This window comes from Centroberyx affinis, unplaced genomic scaffold, assembly GCF_046629955.1.
Source record: "Centroberyx affinis isolate AG114_WGS23_722 - 3 ecotype Tasmania unplaced genomic scaffold, CSIRO-AGI_Caff_v1 ptg008327l_1, whole genome shotgun sequence".
NCBI lineage: Eukaryota > Metazoa > Chordata > Actinopteri > Beryciformes > Berycidae > Centroberyx > Centroberyx affinis.
The window spans coordinates 286,441-307,525 of NW_027284140.1; the positions used below are offsets into that span (position 1 = coordinate 286,441).

At 41.8% G+C, this 21,085-nt stretch overlaps 1 protein-coding gene across 2 annotated transcripts; it reads left to right on the forward strand.

Annotated features, from left to right (window-relative positions):
• Window positions 1-871: 871 nt before the first annotated feature.
• LOC139640092 (ATP-binding cassette sub-family D member 2-like) lies at window positions 872-20,573 on the forward strand. 2 transcript variants are annotated; one of them, XM_071514258.1, is made up of 10 exons: window positions 872-1,931; window positions 2,609-2,789; window positions 4,547-4,668; window positions 10,273-10,435; window positions 11,374-11,468; window positions 13,673-13,818; window positions 15,974-16,119; window positions 17,896-17,980; window positions 19,611-19,736; window positions 20,369-20,573. In XM_071514258.1, exons 1-10 carry the CDS (start codon window positions 987-989, stop codon window positions 20,571-20,573), a joined length of 2,214 nt encoding a protein of 737 aa, XP_071370359.1. In that variant the 5' UTR covers window positions 872-986. The 2 variants fall into 2 exon arrangements, with proteins under 2 accessions (XP_071370359.1, XP_071370360.1); XM_071514259.1 differs by lacking the exon at window positions 20,369-20,573 and having other exon boundaries at window positions 4,553-4,668; window positions 19,611-19,740.
• Window positions 20,574-21,085: the final 512 nt, after the last annotated feature.

Here is a 21,085-nt window from a genome sequence, read left to right on the forward strand (position 1 = left end):
AAACTCCATGCATTTGACTCCGCGCTTATTACTGTGGTATAAAAGTAAGTTAATGTACTACCTTATATCTTTGAAAACACAAGGGTACAGTTAAAGTACAGTACAGGCTAATTTGCATACGTCCATCACGCAACCAATCGTCTCTTTCCGGGGGCGTGAACAATGAAAAAACCCACTGCGAAAGCGTAATGACGGAAATCAATGGCGTCAAGTAGAGTAGAGTCAGCAACAATAAAACCGGAAGTTAGGCGACTTTGCCTTCAAAATAAAAGCGTAAAACGTATGGCCTCTTTCATAGGCCTCGGGAAGCTGCTTTGTATAGTTTTACGTTGTTTTAGAAGATGTTGAAGTACCCTTAAGAGCAGTATAGTTTTGTTAACTTTGTATGTCCATCATTCCTTCATTTTCACTCACACACCTGTCTGCCAGAGAGTCTTGACTCTTGACGTAAACTAAACAACTTAGTTTGGGTTCCTCACAGAACAAGTAGAGGTTATGTAAACTGTATGAATATAAACTTACAGAAAGGAGGTTGAATCAATACACGAGTGGCAGCAATTAAAAATATGACAAATTAAATAAAAAGATGAAACAAAGCAATTTCCTTATTTTCTGTTCAAAACAGTTCAAAATGACAAAACAGTAATAAACTACCAAAAATACTTCCCAATTTTGAAATGATTTGACCTACCAACAAGCTACTGCAAAATTAAGTTAAACTACGGGTTTGTATTACTCAAAAAGTTGCAACTCATGTTCGCCAATAGAGGTTTTATTTTTGAAAACGCGGACCGGAAGTCGTGCCTTTTATATTCTTCCTAACTTGACAGCAGTACAAAAAGAGCAGGATGTAGCGGTACATGTATCTGGCTCTCTCCACATCAATACCATCAGAGGACTTTCTCCTGTTTTATCTCAATGCGGTGTCGGATATTCGGGATGGGAGTTGTAAGGATTATTAGCAGAGACGACTAACAGTTTGAAAAATGTCCAATATCATCGATGCGGCGTCCAAAGTGAGATGGGACCGCACGACTGCGGCGAAGCGAGCCGTGTTTCTTGCGGCTGCTGCCTACGGTGTGAAAACGCTGTACCCCATCATCTACAAGCAGATCAGCAAAAGGAAAGATTGCAGGAATAATCCCCGAGTTCCGAAAGCGGAAAACGGCTCTACTTGTTCGGTAAAATCACTGAGTGACGCGCCGAATCACAAGAAGATATCCCCGGGTGTAAATGCGGAATTTTTCAAGCAGATTCTTGAACTTGGCAAAATCCTCTTCCCCAAGCTTGTGTCCAGAGAGCTCGGTTTGCTCTCTTTGCACTCAGTGGCGCTGATATCCAGGACGTTTCTGTCTATTTACGTCGCCAGTTTGGATGGCAAGATTGTCAAAACGATTGTCGAGAAGAAACCCAGGACATTCATCCTCCAGTTGTTCAAATGGCTCCTCATCGCCATACCGGCCACATTCGTCAACAGCGCCATCCGGTACCTGGAGTGCAAACTGGCGCTGGCCTTCCGCACCCGGCTGGTGAACCACGCGTACCGGACCTACTTCACCGACCAGACCTACTATAAGGTCAGCAACATGGACGGGAGGCTCGCCAACCCGGACCAGTCTCTCACCGAGGACGTGATGATGTTCTCCCAGTCCGTGGCCCATCTCTACTCCAATCTCACCAAGCCCATCCTGGACGTGATGCTGACCGCCTACACGCTGATCCAGACCGCCCGGTCCAGGGGGGCCAACGCCTCCGGGCCGACCCTCCTGGCCGGGCTGGTGGTCTTCGCCACGGCTAAGGTCCTCCGGGCCTGCTCGCCCAAATTTGGCAAGCTAGTGGCCGAGGAGGCCCACAGGAAAGGCTACCTGCGCTATGTGCACTCCAGGATTATTGCTAATGCGGAGGAAATAGCTTTCTACGGGGGGCACAAGGTATAAATGGCTGGATGGCATATGCATATAAAATACAGTCGTGCATTATACAGTAGCTATAGACAGTAATATAGGGGTAAATAAACTACAATTTCCTGTTTTGATCATCATGAGGCCAACAACCACCAGTGCAAATATATATCATCAAATCATGAAATGATGGTTTCTCCATTAAAAGTCCCTATTCTCATATACAGTCTATCAGTTAGTTAGATGTTACTTACTATGATACTTTGAATTTACATTATAAGATTGATGTGAGTCTAAACAGGTGGGTAAACTATACTGCAAGTAAAAAAAAGTGCTAAGTAAACTGAATTTGCGTGGGACCCTCCACTGCACTTCCCTGGCTATAAGCTATTCCCATTCCCATAACTTGAATCCTCTGATAACACAACATGACACATTGTATATTATCCTGAGTAACCACAAAGAGTAACAAAATTGTAACAGGATATAGCGTAGTGTTTAACAACAATGTAATTAGCATGGAGACTGCACTGCAATCAGGCAAATTAGTGGCAAGTCCTCCAGTGTTTAGCTGAGATGAAATTAATGGTTTCATATTTGTTCAGTGTGACCCATCCCACACGAGATTGCATGACATGTATAAATAAAACATGCATGAGGATTGAATACTATACTGCTGCTGTACTATAACATACTCTCCCTGGCAGGTGGAGATGCGCCAGCTGCAGAAGTGCTACCGGGCTCTGGCCGAACAGATGAACCTGATCCTGTCCAAGCGTCTCTGGTACATCATGATCGAGCAGTTCCTCATGAAGTATGTGTGGAGCAGCAGTGGGCTTATCATCGTGGCCGTGCCGATCATCACAGCCACCGGCTACGCTGACAACGGTACGGAGACCGTCGGTTAGAGCAGAGGTTCCCAAACATTTTCATATCAAAGAGTTAGTTAAATCCACTTTGGGTTGGGAGCACACTTTTGTTTTTCTCACCAAGCAGAAACATGTAAATGGAGAATAATATAGAGGCCCTAGGATAGACCCTTGTGGAACACCGCATTTGAGATGTTGTATTAGGAATGACCTAATAGGCCCAAAATGAAACTACACATAGGACGAACGCAAGACCGCAAGAACTGTGATTGGCCCGCTTCATATTTCTGTCTACCTGTATCCGGTTGATGTCTGCAGATAGCGAAGACAAATGGAGCAGATAGCAGAGAGACTAGCTGAGGAGGTTTGCAAATATATTCATTTGTAGGACGCCTCATCTCCGAAATATAAAGATTACCAGATGTCACTGAATTCGTGGTGAGAAATTTCCTAGAACATGAGTTTCAGAGAATGTAAACACTACTACTTCTTCTGTTATTACTTCCGTGTTAACAAAGCGTGAGACACTAGTGTTTCGGTGGTCTATGCATAGAATCACAGACGCAGAACCGTAAATGCTTGCACCTACGCTGTAGCTATGGCGGCAATTTGATGCAGAAGTATAATTTATGCTTTTATCAGCAGCAAGGAGGAGGTGGTCAGTAATCGTCAAGAGAGCAATCTCTGTGCTAGAAACTTGGCTAAAAATGTCAATTTGGAGATAGGCATCTGTTTTATCCCGAGGAGCCTCAGTTTGGTTCTTTACCTGGTTTAGTCTGTTTCTAATACAACATCCATTATGTAATATCCATGTCCCTTGCCAATATCTATATCTATATGTGTAGACCTAAGCCGTTTTGACTGCCATTGTAATTGCTGCCTGCTTCATTCTGTGGTGTAAGCATGTTTCACAGTACAGATGGGGGCTATTAGCATCTCCAAGTCAACAACTACTGCTTACTCTAACAAGAGCTGGTTAGCATGTGTGAAAACAGTAGCTGCCTCCCACACTTCCCTACTGGCATTTAAATTGGATAACAGAACTGTGGTTGATTCCCTTTGTTTTGCTGATCAGGGCCTCAACACTACTGTCCTTTCTGATGCTCAGACAACCGCGGCATCTCCGTGGTAACACACACAGGCACAATAAAAAGCTCCAAATCTTAAACAATGTATCGGGTGCACGGTTGTGGCAAGGATCAAAACAAACAGAACACCGGCACTCACAGAACAATAATCTTCTTATTTATTATGGGCCAAAAACGAACACGTTTCAGCTAGAAGCCATCATTGTTTTTCTGATTATTGTGGTCACACCACCTTCATTAGGAGAGGCTGTATCTGGGCAGTTCATTCACAGATGGATCCTATTATGCAATTATTTATTCTCTTTTCTGGTTGGTGTTTGAACCTCACCACCGTCTATATAAATGGCCATTTCTGCTGTTTTGATTACGCTGGTGATGGCTTCTAGCTGAAACGCGTTCGTTTTTTGCCTATAACACACACAGGCACACATGTAGAAATATGGTGTCAACAGGCAGAGAAGAAGCAGACTTTCAGACACACAGCAGAACCCAAATGGGAAGTTTGAGTCCTTTTGAATCCCTTGCCTTGTGAACAGATCTTGATAGCAACTCTGAGCAGAATCGGAGCAGTGTTTCTGTTACATTTCCCTCACAAAGGCAATGGCAGTGGTATCACTATCCTATGTAAACCAGTGCTCTCTCTCGCTCTCTCTCTCTCTCTCTCTGTCTCTCTCTCTCTCTCCTCCAGAAACAGCAGACGGTCAGCCGCATGTGATGGTGAGCGAGAGGACGGAGGCTTTCACCACCGCCCGTAACCTCTTGGCCTCGGCGGCCGACGCCATCGAGAGGATCATGTCCTCCTACAAAGAGGTGAGGACCGTGCATGCTAAGCCTTACATGACTCTACCCAGTCGGGCTGCACAGTTGATCCACAAATCTATGGCAATGCTGACTGTTGCAAATTCCAAATCAAAAGAGGCTGCCATATTTCTTTGCAGTTAGAGAGCGAAGTGTCTCTAACTGCTTTTTATTTTTATTCAAACAGAGCAAATCTGAAGTATCCACATCTTATCCCCAACACATATTTTTGAATATTCTTTTAAGCACTGAAGAAGCAATTGCACAGAAGTTAGACTCTTAGTCTTGTTTTGTCAAATATTTGCATTCCTACTCCCCAGTTATTACTAATGTGTCAAGACAGTAGGGGAAATTTCTGGGACTCGCCAGGCACCTGGGAATTAGTCGACATTGCATTCAAAGTAAACAGTGAAAGTGAAAATATATCATATGTCAGTACTCTTACTTTTTGTAAATACTGCCAGACAGTGAACAAGAAACAACAGGTTGTTTTCCAATCGAGGGCCAAACAAGGCAACATGAAGAGCTGAATTCCCCCCATAACAACACTGATGTAATTTTGATATGATTGTTGCATCTTATTTCTAAAAAAAGATGATTCGTCAGAGTTTCAAATAGACACATGATGGACAGATGTGTAAGGATGGATGACTGGGTCAGTGGGTTGGTTAGTGTTTGGATGGATGAGTGGGTGGGTGGGTGAACAGATGGATGGATGGATAGATGTAGACTGAATGATGGATATATTCATCTCTCACTTTTCCTTTCTCTCATGTGAAACCTATCACCATGCATGCACAGGAATTTAGTGTCGAGATTGCACAAAAATACAGAAACAAATCGCTGAATGAATGGCCTTGTTCATTGAGGCCCAAATCCCTGATCTCTCGTTGCATTTTAATCCAAAAAAAAAAAAAAAAAATAGCAAGGCCCATTCATGCATTTTCTCTTTGGCTGCATTTTGAGGTCTATAAGAGGATTTGGCTGCAAAGGGGTTTTTTTGTGGAGCTGTATTGCAGTGCAGCTGGTTTGTATTTGTGTGTACTTGTGATCATATGCCCACCCATGTTTTGGGATGTTGTGGTTCATTCTATCCAGTAATTCCCTTGGTAACATGTACTTAAGCAAGGGGCAGGTGAAACTGCATAGTCTGTCTATGACTGTCAATGAACATCTGACTGTGCACAAGAATGTGTTTGTCCCTGTGGTGAAGAAAAGGAATTGAAACTTTTTTTTTTAAATGGAGCGGAGGTTGTTGTCTGCTTCCTTACACATGACTCACTTCTGACAAATTTCACTTTATAGTCTTAAAGTCCATTATCTAGCCTCCGCTCACGCCATAATGTGAACACGCAGTGCCAAAACACAAAAGCTTGACTCCATTGATAAATAGAAAACACTTCAATGAGCAGTTCAAACTCCTGTGAAATTGTAGAAAAAAACGAACCAGTCTCAATTTGTCACAAAAATTCAGGAAATCAAAGGGAGTTTGACTTTTATTTCATTAATGTGCGAGTTTTTGGCACAGCAGATCATCCCGACTTGTATTTTGTTGCTGTGAGAGACTCTGCCACAAAATATTTTCCTGAGGGGATGAAAATTCACATCTCCTGCATTCAGCCACAAGCTATGATCAGGGTGTGTGTGTTGAGTACAGTGCTGGATGTACAGTAGCATGCCTCTGCTTGCAGAGTCTGGTGATTGTGTGTGTGTGTGTGTGTATGTGTGTGTGTGTGTGTGTGTGTGTGGCAACTAAACAGGCAGCAGGCATGGAGCACATTCCTAAGGCAGTATGCCCCGTTTACGCCTCCAAACACTCTGCCTGCCTATTATGACAGTGTACTGTGTGTGTGTGTGTGTGTGTGTGTGTGTGACTGGTCAGATGGCCCCATGACATGTACCAGCTAGTGTTAGTTTGGTAAGACATCTGTGCAACTATTCATTTTGTAAGCTCTGCTATGAGTTTCTTGCTTTTGACCCAGGCCTGTTTTTTATCCCACTCTGGAATAAGGATTGGCTTTGTTTATATTCTTTCATCAGACGGAAGTAATTTTCGATTGACTCATCTGTTGTTGCAAGGATCGAGCGTATGCAGCAGCGAAAACACAAGCATCAAATGTATTTCATGTTTAGCTCAGTGACCACTCACTCCTACATCTACCACCCACCTCTTCCCCTAACAGCCAAGCCAGGTTTCCATGTAGGTGCTCATGTTAACTCACCCCCATATCAGTTGTAACTCCACCGACGTTTGTACGAAAACCAAACACACAGACTGTTAGCCCCTGTAGTTCCATCTACCAAACTATTGAAGTTGAAAAAAGCAGAAAATGTCCATCATATTTCTCCAGACAGATCATGCAGCATAATCCAAGAGTTTGGTAGCCAAACAATTGTACTGTGGGTCCAAAGGTCAATTAGCTATTTATGATGATATTATTATTATTATTATTATTATTATTATTATTATTATTATTATTATTATTATTACATTATTTATTACCTGTTTTGAGAAATTTGATGCACAATTATTATTTGATGCACAATTATGCTGTAAAAAGATGGCTCCTTGAGCCATCTTTTTACAGCATAATTTTTACAGCATAATTGTCGGGGTGAACAATTCCTTCAAAATGGCATAAGGGATAGTTACATCAGATCCTGTGTACTGGTAAATACCAAGGTTCATAGAAGTTTGTTTAACATTACTATTGTTTATGAATATAAGAGCAAAATGGGCCTGTATTTTGAGTCACTGTGAATGAATGTGAAGCTGAATGACACACCAAAAGAAATGAGTTTGTATCTTCTAATAGTGTTCTCAATCAGAAAAGATGTACCTTTAACCCCAGAGAATCCCATTGGCTCCTCTCACAGTCACAGTTACCACTGTTTCCAGTTCATTCCATAGAGGCAACTTCAGATTTTATATTTTGATGATGAAAGAAAGAAAAAAGTAATTTTGCACACCTAAAACTCTTTGAGTGACAGGTGCATAGGACAAAGACCAACAAGGCAGATACTGAGATGATAATACATGATAATAATGCAATGATAATAATGCATAATAATTCATCAGCCAAACATCCGTGTTTGCCTGATGAAGGTCCTATGACTGAAACGTCACAATGAAGTATTATGGAAGTGTAGACAGTGTGCGGGATTATATTTCTTTATCAATATTTTGATATGGCAACAGAGTCAAGTCTTAGGTTCTGGTTTCTGGTTTAATTTAATGGAACTGCCCTTCCCTTAACATACAGATAATGAAGAAATAGGATTAATAGACATTGATTCCTGAAGATAGAATCAAGACAGAATGTGGGTTTTACACATCTACTAATCACTCTGATGCCGCTGTAGGTCAGCCAGCAGTGAAACCTGGTGTGTATGTGTGTGTGTGTGTGTGTGTGTGTGTGTGTGTGTGTGTGTGTGTGTGTTTTGACCAGCCAGGGCTCCTTCTCTCAGGGCTTAACCTAGCTGTGAATAATCCTCCATCTGTTGATCTTTCAGCCAGCGCTTCCCTCTGTATCCCTCTTTCTCACTTTCCCTCTGTCTCTCTCTCTTTCTCTCTCTCTCACCCCCCCCCCCCCCCCCCCCCCTCTGTGTCTCATTCTCTCTCTCTCTGGCATTAAACCACAGCCCAACACAAAACACTCACACCGACTGTCCCAGACCGACAAAAGTAGTCACACAAAAAGTTTGTTTGCATCAGCTCATGTTATACAATGAGCACTAGCCTGTCTTCAAACTGCTGTCTACTCACCTCTAGTATTTTATTCTTTATTTAGACAGTAGGGAAGCAGAGAGGTAGACTGTGTCAACATTAATGTAGACACAGGAAGGCACGATTTCATCTCAGGCCAGTTGGGGCACACGTGTGGTTCCAGAGGGGTGTGGGTGTGTGTGTATGTGTGTGTGTGTGTGTGTGTGTGTGTGTGTAACCACTCGACTATCTCTGGATGCATTATTTCACTCTCAAACAATGCAGCCAGACGGCCCGCCAGCGGCTAAGCCCTTCTAGTCCCACTTGCCCCACTGAGCAGTCGCTCCTGGATCTATCTTGAACAGTTCTGAAGATATCTAGGAGGAGAGACACAGACCCACTGACAAGCAGACAAAGAGACGTGGCAAACACTGTTGTGTCACCTCATTTTGTATCCTTAGATCCTTATTGAATGAATGTATCCTTAGATCCTTATTGAAAAAAGATGGGGAAATATTCCTCCATATTCACTCCACCATTTCGGTTGGGTTTTTTTATTTGAAACAGGTGTTTGTCATCACGTTAAATGGTACAGGGCTTCATTTTTCAATATTTCCAAATGTAAGAGCTGAATGCCTGTCAAACAACATCAGTGTTGTCTCCTGTGTAGCTGAAATGTATTTTTAAATGCCTATATTCAAATTTGGCAGTAGATTCCTTGGTAAATGAGACTACTGAGCTAGAATAATGGGACATATGTACGCTTGTTTTCAGTGTCATGAATCCTGTTTCATAATAATAACGTATATTTCCTATGAGAGTCCTGCTAAACACAGTCACCCCCCTCTCTCCACACCCCTCCATCCCTCCTGAAAGACTTCATGTGTTTTTTTTCTCTTCTTGAGCCAGTCACATCTCCAGTCTTATTCCCATTCCCCGTCTCCCTGCAGCCCCCATAGGGTGTCTGTGAAGCCAATTCCCAGAAATGCTGTTTGTTGTTTAATATGAACAAGCTGTGTCAACAGCCTGCATTGCCTCCCTGCAGGGTGCAGCACTAAAGCCAAAGTGAGGAGGTGATCTTTCAGTTTTTTCCCCTCCTTTTTTTTAAGAATTTTGGCCTATTTGGACACATAGATCCTATTAATTGCTGAACAAAATGTCATCTTCTTCTGCATTATCATTTATATTGACATCTGAAGTTTTATTTGTGTCCATGGGTTTGCTTGTCTTGACTGCACAGCACTCTAACCATGAAGTTTAACAGCATTTTCAGCCATTATGGAAATTATTATTACTGGTCTTCTCAGGATGTTGCAGCACATTTTATGAGATTGTGTAGGTTTAGCAAGCCACAATAAGCCGGTGCAGGCTGAGTCATTTTCCTAGAAATACCAACAGGGGAGGTTGATGAAAGAGTTCCCCTGGTACCAAGGCATGTGTGACACACGCACACACACACACACGCACGCACACACACACACACACACACACACACACTTTTTCATTCTCTCTGTCTTTCCAAGGTTGCTCTATTGACAGTCCAAGCTCTCCTATCAGAGGCCATTACATATCCTTCTCTCTCGCCCTCAAGATTTCAAATCTCTGTCAATGTGTGTGTGTGTGTGTGTGTGTGTGTGTGGGTGTGTCTAATTTCACTCTGTGCTCCCTAAACAAAAGAAACACAGCAAAACACACACAACATTAAGAGATTAGAATCAAGCCAACAGCATACACACCTGTTCGGCACGTGTGTATTCTCTATACTCCGTTTTATGACACACAGACTTTTACGAGCACATGGCCATGACAGTGACCTGTACCACAGTCTAATCCTCTGCTGGGACACACTAACCTTCCCCCTATCTCTGCCCCAGGGAATGACCTCTGACCCCGTGTGTTTGTCTGCACAGGTCACAGAGCTGGCGGGCTACACGGCGCGTGTCCACAACATGTTCCTGGTGTTCGGGGAGGTGCAGAGGGGCGTTTACAAGCGCTCCTCCCTGTCCGCCACAACGGGAGAGGAGAAGAGGAGCAAGCCGGAGATGCACATCGACGGACCGCTGGAGATCAAGGGTGGGAATACACTGATGCGCACACACACACACACACACACACTCTGTCTCTCTGTGACAATAGATTGAGAGAGTGAAACAGACAATGTCCAATCCCAAGCTCTGCCCACCCTTGGTTACTGTTGCTATGTTGGAGAAAGTTTGACATCTCCTGCTGGCTGGAACAAGTTTAGCCAGCTATCACAACAAATAATTGATAAGGAAAGCAGGAAGTCGATCCTGGGTTGGAATACTGTCAAATAAAAGCAAAAATGCCCAAAAATTGTAGCATCAAGAAAAAAAAAGTCGAAGCTTGGGATCGGTTAATCGCCTGTCAAAATCATTTCATCGTCATATCGTCTTAGAGAGTCTTCCTGCAATTGGAAACAGGCTACATACCACCGTTTAACTTCTCAGAAACCATTTATATTTACATTTGAATGTTATGCATGTAGCTGCCACTCTTATCCAGAGCAACTTACAATGAGTAAAGAGGTCAAGGGTCAGATCCATAGCGTCGTGGAAATACTCCTGTGACCCTACAATGATCCCGTAAGAGAGGGAAATAAATAAAATAAGAGCTAAGGAAAGTGGTATATTTAACCCTTATAATTCCTGCTGCAGGGTTATTATCCCATCCATATATAAGCTTATACCCTAGCAGAGAGAGAGAGAGAGAGTCTCTGGTGATGTGGTGGATCTCCATGTCCATCTGGGTCAAATGGCTGTTGTGTGATCCCAGTCCAACATGGCTCAGATGCCCTGATTTGAACACTGATAGACGGTGTTGAAGTGGGGAAAGGCCTCATTACACATCAGCCTGTTGCTTAACTATATGGGTTATATTCATTTACCACACATGGAAAATCTGTTGGGCCATACTTTGTACCATATGATTTAACTGATACTGACTAAATAATCTCTCTCTCTCTCTCTCTCTCTCTCTCTCTCTCTCCCTAGGTAAAGTGATAGATGTGGACAATGGCATCGTGTGTGAGAACGTCCCAATTATCACACCTAATGGAGATGTAGTAGTGTCCAGCCTGAACTTTAAGGTGAGACATCTCTACACCGCTACACTACTCTCTTCTACTCTACTCTATTTTACTCCATTATACTGCTCTACTCTATACTGTTTTATCTAATGCACTGTTCGGTTGTATCTCTTATCATTGTTACGCTGACGATACCCAGCTGTACTTATCTGTTAAACTCAATAATTTATGCAATCTTATCAAACTCCATGACTGCTTGGGTGCTATTAAGGACTTTTTTTTTTTACTTTTGACTTTCTGCAGCTAAACCCAGACAGAACTGAGGTCCTTGTTATTGGCCCTGATTGTTATTTTTGACCATCATATGAACTTTGATCATCATATTAACAAGCTGGTTAAAAATCAGATCAGTACTGTCAGTCAAAGATCTGGAACGACTACTTTATGTATTCATTTTCTCACATTGAGATTATTGCAATGCCTTGTTCTCCTGCCTTAGCCAGGCAGCCTTGGCTCAGCTTCAACTGGTCCAGAATGCGACAGCCAGAGTTATAACTAGGACTAACCGTAAGACCCGCATGACCCCTATTCTCGCCTCACTGTGCTGGCTGCCCGCCAAGTTTAGAATAAATTTTAAGATTCTTTTAATCACCTACAAGGTCTTGAACGGCATGGCCTCTGATTATATTTGTGAGCTGCTGACTTTATATAGGTCCTCCGGTCGAGGTCTGCCAGTCATCCCCAGTCCCAGACTCAAAACTAAGGGAGACTGGCCCTTAGATCAGCCAGGTCTGCTGACTCTTTTAAGCAGCTCCTAAAAACCCACTTCTATAGGCTGGCCTTTTCATGACAATGTTGTAAATATTCAATGTTGCATGTGTTTTACTTTATTTTTGCGTATTTTTTTCTTAAAGTTGTTTTATTACGTGTGTCCTTTTAGTTCTTTCATGTCATTTCTTTCTTTTTATTCTCTCTTTGTGAAGCACTTTGTAAACTGTGTTTTAAAAAGCAGCTATATAAATTAAGTTTTACTTACTTTACATACTTACTTTCCTTTGCTCTACTCTCGATTCTCGCTCGATTCAATTCTGCTCCTCTCTTCTCCACTTTATTCTTATCTCCTCTCCTCTGCTCTACTGTATTTTGCTCTGCTCCTCTTTACTTCACTGTACACTGCTCTAATTAGCTTTAATCTCCACTCAACTCTCCTGCATCAAACTCTACTCTTCCCTGTTCTGCTCTAATCTACTCTGCCGTTCTTGTTCTAAGGAATTCTACTGTTGTCTCTTCTGTTTGATTCATATCAGTCAGGCGAGGTGCTAAATATATTTAAGCAGTGTATATTGCAGTGCATACACATGAACCAGCAGATTATCAGGTGTTCAGAGTTTCAGATGTTCCCCGTCAGACTCCTGAGGGTTTTGGTCTGTGTGGAGTTTATTAGTATTCATAATTCCTCAGAGGGCTCATTAAGAAACAGCCACATTTCCTACGTATCAACACCCTTTCTCCCTTCAGGCTGTTGGCTACTGTAATGTGCTGGAGAGATGCAGGTTGTGGCACTGGCAATCACAGATCAACGCTGAAGGAGGATTTAAATGACTCTTTCCAATCAGTTCAAATGTCAAAATTTTGCACAGCATTTGTTTCATTTGTCTCGTGGCTTATAAATCTTTATGAAACCTCCTTGCCTTCATCTACATCACCTGGAACTACTTTATAGTTTATTTTATGGAAATACCAGATGGTTCAGTAAACTTGAGGTGGTGCTCAGAAGGCATCATGAAGTATCATAACCACATTATCAGCACATTGTAAGTGTATGATAATTATTGTAATTAGAGCATGATACAATAAACCCGGTGTGCAAAAACAATTAGGGGGTTGAATAATTTATGGGGCAACTGTATGCTTAAGGGTGTGATATTAAACCAAATATAATTTTCTGGTGTTTGTCTGATGATTACATTGTAAGAAAACTTACTTATAATGGGTTTATAATCTGCTTGTAATGTATCACAAAGCACTTGTGAACAAGTCAAGTGTTACTGGTGTTCTTAATGTTTTGTACACTCAGCATAGATGGTGTTGTATTTGGTCAAACTCCCAAAGCTACATACTTTTATTTATTTATTCATTATTTCTTATCTTAATGCTTTTGAATTGCTTCTCGAGCATCTCTTTATCTTCACTAGGCAATATCTTAGTCAGACTGAGGCCTGACTCCGCTCCAGAGGGATTAATAAAGTGTCTCTCTGTTACAGGTGGAGGAGAGCATGCACCTATTGATCACCGGGCCGAACGGCTGTGGGAAGAGCTCCCTGTTCAGGATCCTGAGCGGCCTGTGGCCCGTCTACGGCGGCCAGCTGCACAAACCGTCTCCACAACATATGTTCTACATCCCTCAGAGGTAAACAGTGAACACACGCACAAAACCACAGACGCACGAATACACAAGCATGCACACACAGAAAAGGCGTGTACAAACAGCCACATGTAAATAAACACACCCACTGTCACACACACACACACACACACACATTTCTCACGCTATCCCGCAGCAGTGAGGTGTTATGAAACAGTGCTCTCTAGGATTTGATCATTGTAACGGTGAACACTGCTGGTAATCTAATCCATTGTAACAGGACCTGTGTGTGTGTGTTGGAGGGAAACCAGAGCTCTGGCCACAGTGAAATATTTACCATCCAGACCAGGCTTGATTAGCTGTTCAAATCCGTTCAGTTACTTACAATTATCCCTTTGCTTTATTATTGTAGGAGTGCAAGAGCAGTCAGTCTGATTGGCTCCAAAAAAGATCAAATAACCCCAGGAATTAAGATATTTATTGATTATTTTGATTATGAATTATTGATCCCTGTGGGGAAATTAGGTAACTGAGTCAGTTTCCAATTAAAAGACCACAAGGGGAAAGATCTCTGAGACTTTACTGTGTCATCATTGACAATAGTATTACTATTCTACTGTAGTCACTTGATAATAAGTTGGTATCATCATCGGATTATCCACATCAAGTGTGACCGAGCATAGACACCAAAATCACCCATGTGTCCCCAGTTGATCCTTTGCTCCAGGACTCCATGCTAACACTTTAGCATGCACTATGTGGAGTGATAGTAGGCGACTAGCATCAACCAAAGTAAGACGGCTGACTGTTTAGTAATAAAAAGTGTTTACATTACCTGTAGATTCATGAATAAATAAAAAAGAAATATCATTAACTCAGTATAGCTGATGTAGCCAGGTTTACTTTTGGAACTATTTCAGTTGAGCAACCATGTATTCATCCGCTGTGTAGTGATTTTTAGCTGTACAGAATCTCCCATTACCCACCACCTTCTCTTCCTGTAGAAACAGGGAAAGTAGTACCAGATAGTTCAAAACAGTATGTTATTTTTGTATCATTTTGTGTAAAGTTTACCAACTTCCTCCAAAAAAAAAAACCCAGACTTAACCACATACAAGTTCTAATTTTCTCACTTTTGAGATAATGCTAGTCGCCTACTATCACTCAACATGTGTATGCGTAAGTTTTAGCATGGGAGATTTTGGTGTCTTTGTTCTTGTCAAGTAATGGGTTGACCAAAGGCACAAACTGCTAAAAGCTATTCCTTTAACCCCTTGAACACTGACTTTTCCTGACTTTACCGTTAAATTTCTCCTTAAGTAGCTTCAAAGTTAGAAAAAAAGAATTCCTAACTGTACAACAATGTCACATCCATATTCTGTATCTGCTCGTTCCAACGCTTTCTTGAAGCTCTAGCTGCTGATATTGAATGAAATATTTAAATACAAGACACCATGTTTTTATGGCTGCACCATTACATCGAATGGAAAAAAATGTAGATGTTTGTGCATCATTATATACACATTTCCTTGTAATTCAGCATGACATATTTGGTGTCTTTGGAAAACTTGTTATCTTGACTAGAATTTAAAATAAAGTTCTGTGGGTTTGAACAAAGCTTGGCCGTGTAACCTGTGTTTGTAATGATGGACCCAGTGGCGGGGCCGGCAGGGAAGAAGAGGTTAACTGAACTGAACTGAACTGAACTGAACTGAACTGAACTGAACCAAACTCATCTACGATAAACCTTAAACGGTAATCTTACCCAGGGCGGCTTAGAGGTGCAAACTCAGCCGACTCCCTCCTGTGGTGCGGTGAATATTTTATACACGGGATGAGACAGCCACCCACCTGGCAGCTGTAACAGAACCCAATACACTACCCTACAATAGATAACAGCAGAAGCACAATAGATGCCTTTATTTTTAAGCATTTGTTTCTTAAAGTGTCTGAAAGTGGTGTCCCTTTGTACACACACACCTGCTGTTCTTCAGTGTCTGGAGCACTTAATGAAATGAGAGGTCAACAAGGAAAGGTCCAGTGGATAAGGTCAAACATGTGTCCTGTATTTGGAGTGTACAGACACACACACACATAAACAACAAGCACAACCAAAACATTAAAAGAAACGAAACTCTCTGGCTATTCCTGTGTGTGTGTTCTCGTATATCTAAATGTGTGTGTGTGTGTGTTTCCCCAGGCCCTACATGTCCATCGGAACGCTGCGGGACCAGGTGATCTACCCGGACTCGGTGGAGGACATGGCCGCCAGAGGCCTGAGCGACAAGGACCTGGAGGCCATCTTGGATATAGTCAACCTCAACCACATCGTCACCAGAGAGGGAGGTAGGACTTTCAGAGAGGTGGGACTGTGTGTTTCAAGCGAGGATGGGGGATATGGGTCAGATTTTGAGATGGGTGAGAAGTCCACAAAATCCGCAAAAGTCTCCCATTCATGGTCTATGGAGCAGCACAAGATTTTACATATTAAAGGCAAATTTCACCCTCAGATGCTCTTACACTGTTAGATGTGATCAATCTATCCCTCAACCTGCCTCGTCTACTTCTACTTCAGTTAGTGGTTTCCTACATTTCCCAGAATGCCTTTCAACAACCCCCCAGAGAAGGGGCGTGCACTTTTTCCGTTCAACTGCAGGTTATACATGTAGGTGGAGAGAACAATAGTGGTAGCACAGTAAGAGCATGAGAGTGAAAGTTGGGAAAAAGTGAGAGTTGCCCTTACATAGAATGCAACACATCTTGTAGCTGCATTGCATTCTGGTCTATTGAGGCTTGATATTTTTACCGTTGATATTTTAGATTTTTCTGCTATTAAACTCCAATGTAGCGTGATATAATAAACAAAATCCACCAGCAAACAAGAAAATGGACCCAGAAATGCAAGGTACATCAACAATAGCTGCTTTTCCAACAGTATTACAGTTAGGGTGGATTTTTCCTTTAATGACATCACGCGTGTGTCTTAGTTCATTGGTTTCTGGCTTTGGGAAAGACTTCATCCTCACAAATACTGACTGGACCAAAGAAATAACATATAGAGATTTTTTTTTTATTTAATAGCATTCCCTTCACAGATTGCATTACACAATTTCAGAGTTATGTGGTGTTTTGCGATCAAACAGCCAAGGCTATGTCTGCTTTCTCTGGCAGTGGTTTGATCTCATGCACTTTGGTATTATTTGCATTGACTAAATTTGAGTCTATGGCTAATTGGCAGCCACTCTCCTCTCATTGCCAAACAAACAGACCTATTGTTCTGAACTAACTACTGTTCAAAGCTTAGTGCCCCAAGAGGGTTAAATGTATGAATGGCTGCAGTGTTTGAATGTGGGGAAGGGCTCTGATCACACACAAATGGACTCACACACACACACACACACTCACACGCGGACCCAGACACACATGCAAGACAACGTAATCGACAAGGACAGAAGTCGTTTGGTGTGTTTCAGGTGTGAAGCTTGGCGGGCTAGTATATTTCACAGGGAACTGGCACCTTTCCAACAATTACCCACAGTGAGGAAACTACATTTTTGTCATTGTAAAATAATTTGTTCATTTCCTCGTTTGTTAACCAGTGAAGTGATACAGCAGTACAGTAGGGCTAGACCGGTTAGACCTTTTATCAAATATTGGATACCAGCCAGTCAGTGCCGTCCACCTCCATGACAACAGCTACAAGAAAACACCTGCAGTGCAATTTTATTTTATTTTATTTTGATGTTTCATTTATTCATGTAATGGTTCAGAATGTTTTTTTTTTTTATGAATTCTTCATTTAAAGGCAGTAATGTATCCCAGATTTCCCCCTACCATTGAATAGGTGCAGTGGATCCCCCTGCCTTAAGGAACTGCTAACCCACCTAATGAATTTTCAATAGTCTGGGCTTCAATGGAGAGTTTTAGTGTCCCATGATGGTGTAAATGCTGTTTCAGAGGCTTTCCACCCTGATAAGAATACAATTCTGGGGAAAATGAAATGAAAATGGTCATATTTAAAGAATATTAGCACCAAATATCGGCTATCAAAAATCCAAAAATATCAGTATCGGCCTATACTAGCTGGAGTTTTGAGGTTGGGACTGTGTGTTGTTTTCCCAGGCTGGGATGCGGAGCTGGACTGGAAGGACGTGCTGTCAGGGGGCGAGAAGCAGAGGATGGGCATGGCCCGCATGTTCTACCACAAGTAAGAAGAAACACGCTCACTGCCGTCTGCCTTTACAGTGGTGCTAGATTACCATCAGACACTTGACAGAGGATTAGTCCCACATTAGCCAGTTACTGTAGCTGCAGCGGTTAACCTCCAACATTAGCTGTCCTGGGGATCCTCTGTCCCCAGCAGCAGTCTGCCTTTTTTTATCCAAAATCTCAATATCGATAAATGTAAAGACGCCAAAATTACTTCCTGAAAAGTAGAATCAAATAATATCAAATTATAATACTGAAGCCTACTTTATGTTTGTACGTGTTTGATTTTTAGACAAGGTTTATCAAAGTGGTAGCAGTATTGATGGTTGTCAGTTCAAGTGCTCATATTGAGGTTTGTGCACTAAAAAGCAAACATGCCCAACCAAAGTACAGTATCACTTTAATTATGGTGATCATTTTACGTGTTCATAATAGAGCTGCAAGGATTAATCGATTAATCGATTAGTTGTCAACTATTAAATTAATCGCCAACTATTTTGATAATCGATTAATCGGTTTGAGTAATTTTTTAAGAAAAATACGTCAAAATTCTCTGATTCCAGCTTCTTAAATGTGAATATTTTCTGGTTTCTTTACTCCTCTATGACAGTAAACTGAATATCTTTGGGTTGTGGACAAAACAAGACATTTGAGGACGTCATCTTGGGCTTTGGGAAACACTGATCCACATTTTTCACCATTTTCTGACATTTTGTAGACCAAACAACTGATCGATTAATTGAGAAAATAATCGACAGATTAATCGACAATGAAAATAATCGTTAGTTGCAGCCCTAGTTCATAACCTGGCTGGAGTCTGTACATTATCTGTTAGCATTAAAAAACCAAGAAAAAAGTCTGTAGTTAGAAATGAAAATGTAACCACAGCTTCAGTTTAGCTTTAGTTAGTCTAACAGAGCTGTATGCTCCACCTACTGGTACAACACCATCGCTGCTGCAGCTAGCAATCAGTTAGCAAACAGTAGCTTATCAGTCAGTAGTACAGTGAGGTGGCTGCTAGTTATTTGAATGAACAGCCATTTACAGCCCAATCATAATGTGTAAAATGTTCTGATTTATGACCAATTGGATGACGAGTAACTGCCAGTTCCTTTTCCCCTGTGTATTTCAGGCCTAAATACTCCTTGTTGGATGTATAGTAGTTACTAATACTATTTTCCCTGTGTATTTCAGACCTAAATACAACCTTTTGGATGGATAGTAGTTACTAATACTGTTTTCTCTGTGTATTTCAGGCCTAAATACAACATTTTGGATGGATAGTAGTTACTAATACTGTTTTCTCTGTGTATTTCAGGCCTAAATACAACATTTTGGATGGATAGTAGTTACTAATACTGTTTTCTCTGTGTATTTCAGGCCTAAATACGACATTTTGGACGTATAGTAGTTACTAATACTGTTTTCTCTGTGTATTTCAGGCCTAAATACAACATTTTGGATGGATAGTAGTTACTAATACTGTTTTCTCTGTGTATTTCAGGCCTAAATACAACATTTTGGATGGATAGTAGTTACTAATACTGTTTTCTCTGTGTATTTCAGGCCTAAATACGACATTTTGGACGTATAGTAGTTACTAATACTGTTTTCTCTGTGTATTTCAGGCCTAAATACGCCTTGTTGGATGAGTGTACCAGCGCTGTGAGCATCGACGTGGAGGGAAAGATCTTCCAGGCTGCCAAGGACTCTGGAATCTCCCTGCTGTCCATTACACACAGACCCTCCCTCTGGTAACACACACCCGACTGAGAAAACAGTCTATTCTATTCTATTCTATTCTATTCTATTCTATTCTACATCTCTCATTTGGTGGATGACATCGGCCATTTGGTGGACGCTTTTATCCAAAGCGCCTTACAGTACCATGAGCAGATACGTTTTGAGCATATTATATTCTATTTAATGGCAAAGATCAAAGGGGATTGATTCTATTCTATTCTATTCTATTCTATTCTATTCTATTCTAATCTAATCTAATCTAATCTAATCTAATCTAATCTAATCTATTCAAAACCTAAGGAAATGTATTATTGTTTCACATTTTGAATTCATTTCACCTCATTTTTTTCCCATTCTATCATGTGTGGCAATGGAGAAACTTTTTTACTCACTTTTTTAGCCTGACATAAAGCTTTATGATGTAAATCTATAGTATACCCCTAGTAAATCGTATCAAACTGATGCAAGTTATATGAAGATAAGGTCTTTTAAAGAAAACAAAAAACAGAATTGAATACCTTTCTGAAAATATAATTAGATTTATATTTTTGTTCCTGTTGGTAGTTGTTTGAGGCTGGAGATCACAGTTTCCCCAGCTTGTACTTCACCACTTACAGCGCTAACGCTTCCTCTCCGCCACCAGGAAGTACCACACCCACCTGCTGCAGTTCGACGGGGAGGGAGGCTGGCGCTTCGAGCAGCTGGACACGGCGACGCGCCTCTCCTTCACCGAGGAGAAACAGCGGCTGGAGGCCCAGCTGGCCGGCATCCCCGAGATGCAGCACCGCCTCAACGAACTCTGCAAGATCCTGGGAGAGGACTCGGTTCTCAAAACAGCCGAGGAGTGAAAGAAAGAAAGGAGGGAGGAGGGAGAGGAGGAGGAGGAGGAGGAGAGAAGGAAGCCAGGGGGGAAAAGGGAGAAGGAGAGGGAGGGGGGGGGGGAGGCGACGAGAGAGTGGGATGAAGGGAGAAAGAGAAAGCCGAGGGGGGTTTGTAAGCGTTTTTTTTTCCCCTTGCTTCGTTTTTTCTTTCCTTCTTTCTTTTCGCTCACAGGAGCTCTCCAGTGGAACAGTGCCAGCCAGTCTTTCACCCCTCCTTCCTCCTCTCCCTCTTCTTTTTAATCTCTGCTTTGCCCCGCTCCGGTCTCTCTCTCTTCATTCCCGTCAGAGAGAGGGGGAGAGAGAGAGAGAGAGAGAGAATGAAGTGGATTCACGGAGAAAAGCTAAAGTGTTATGCCCCCTTGTAACGCACACCGACTGCATATTCAGTTGTAGATTTCCAACGTTTGGTTTTAGCTCTCATGCTTTTCAAGATCAATTTGTCACCGCTGAAAGTGGCAGAGACTGATAGAAACAACTAA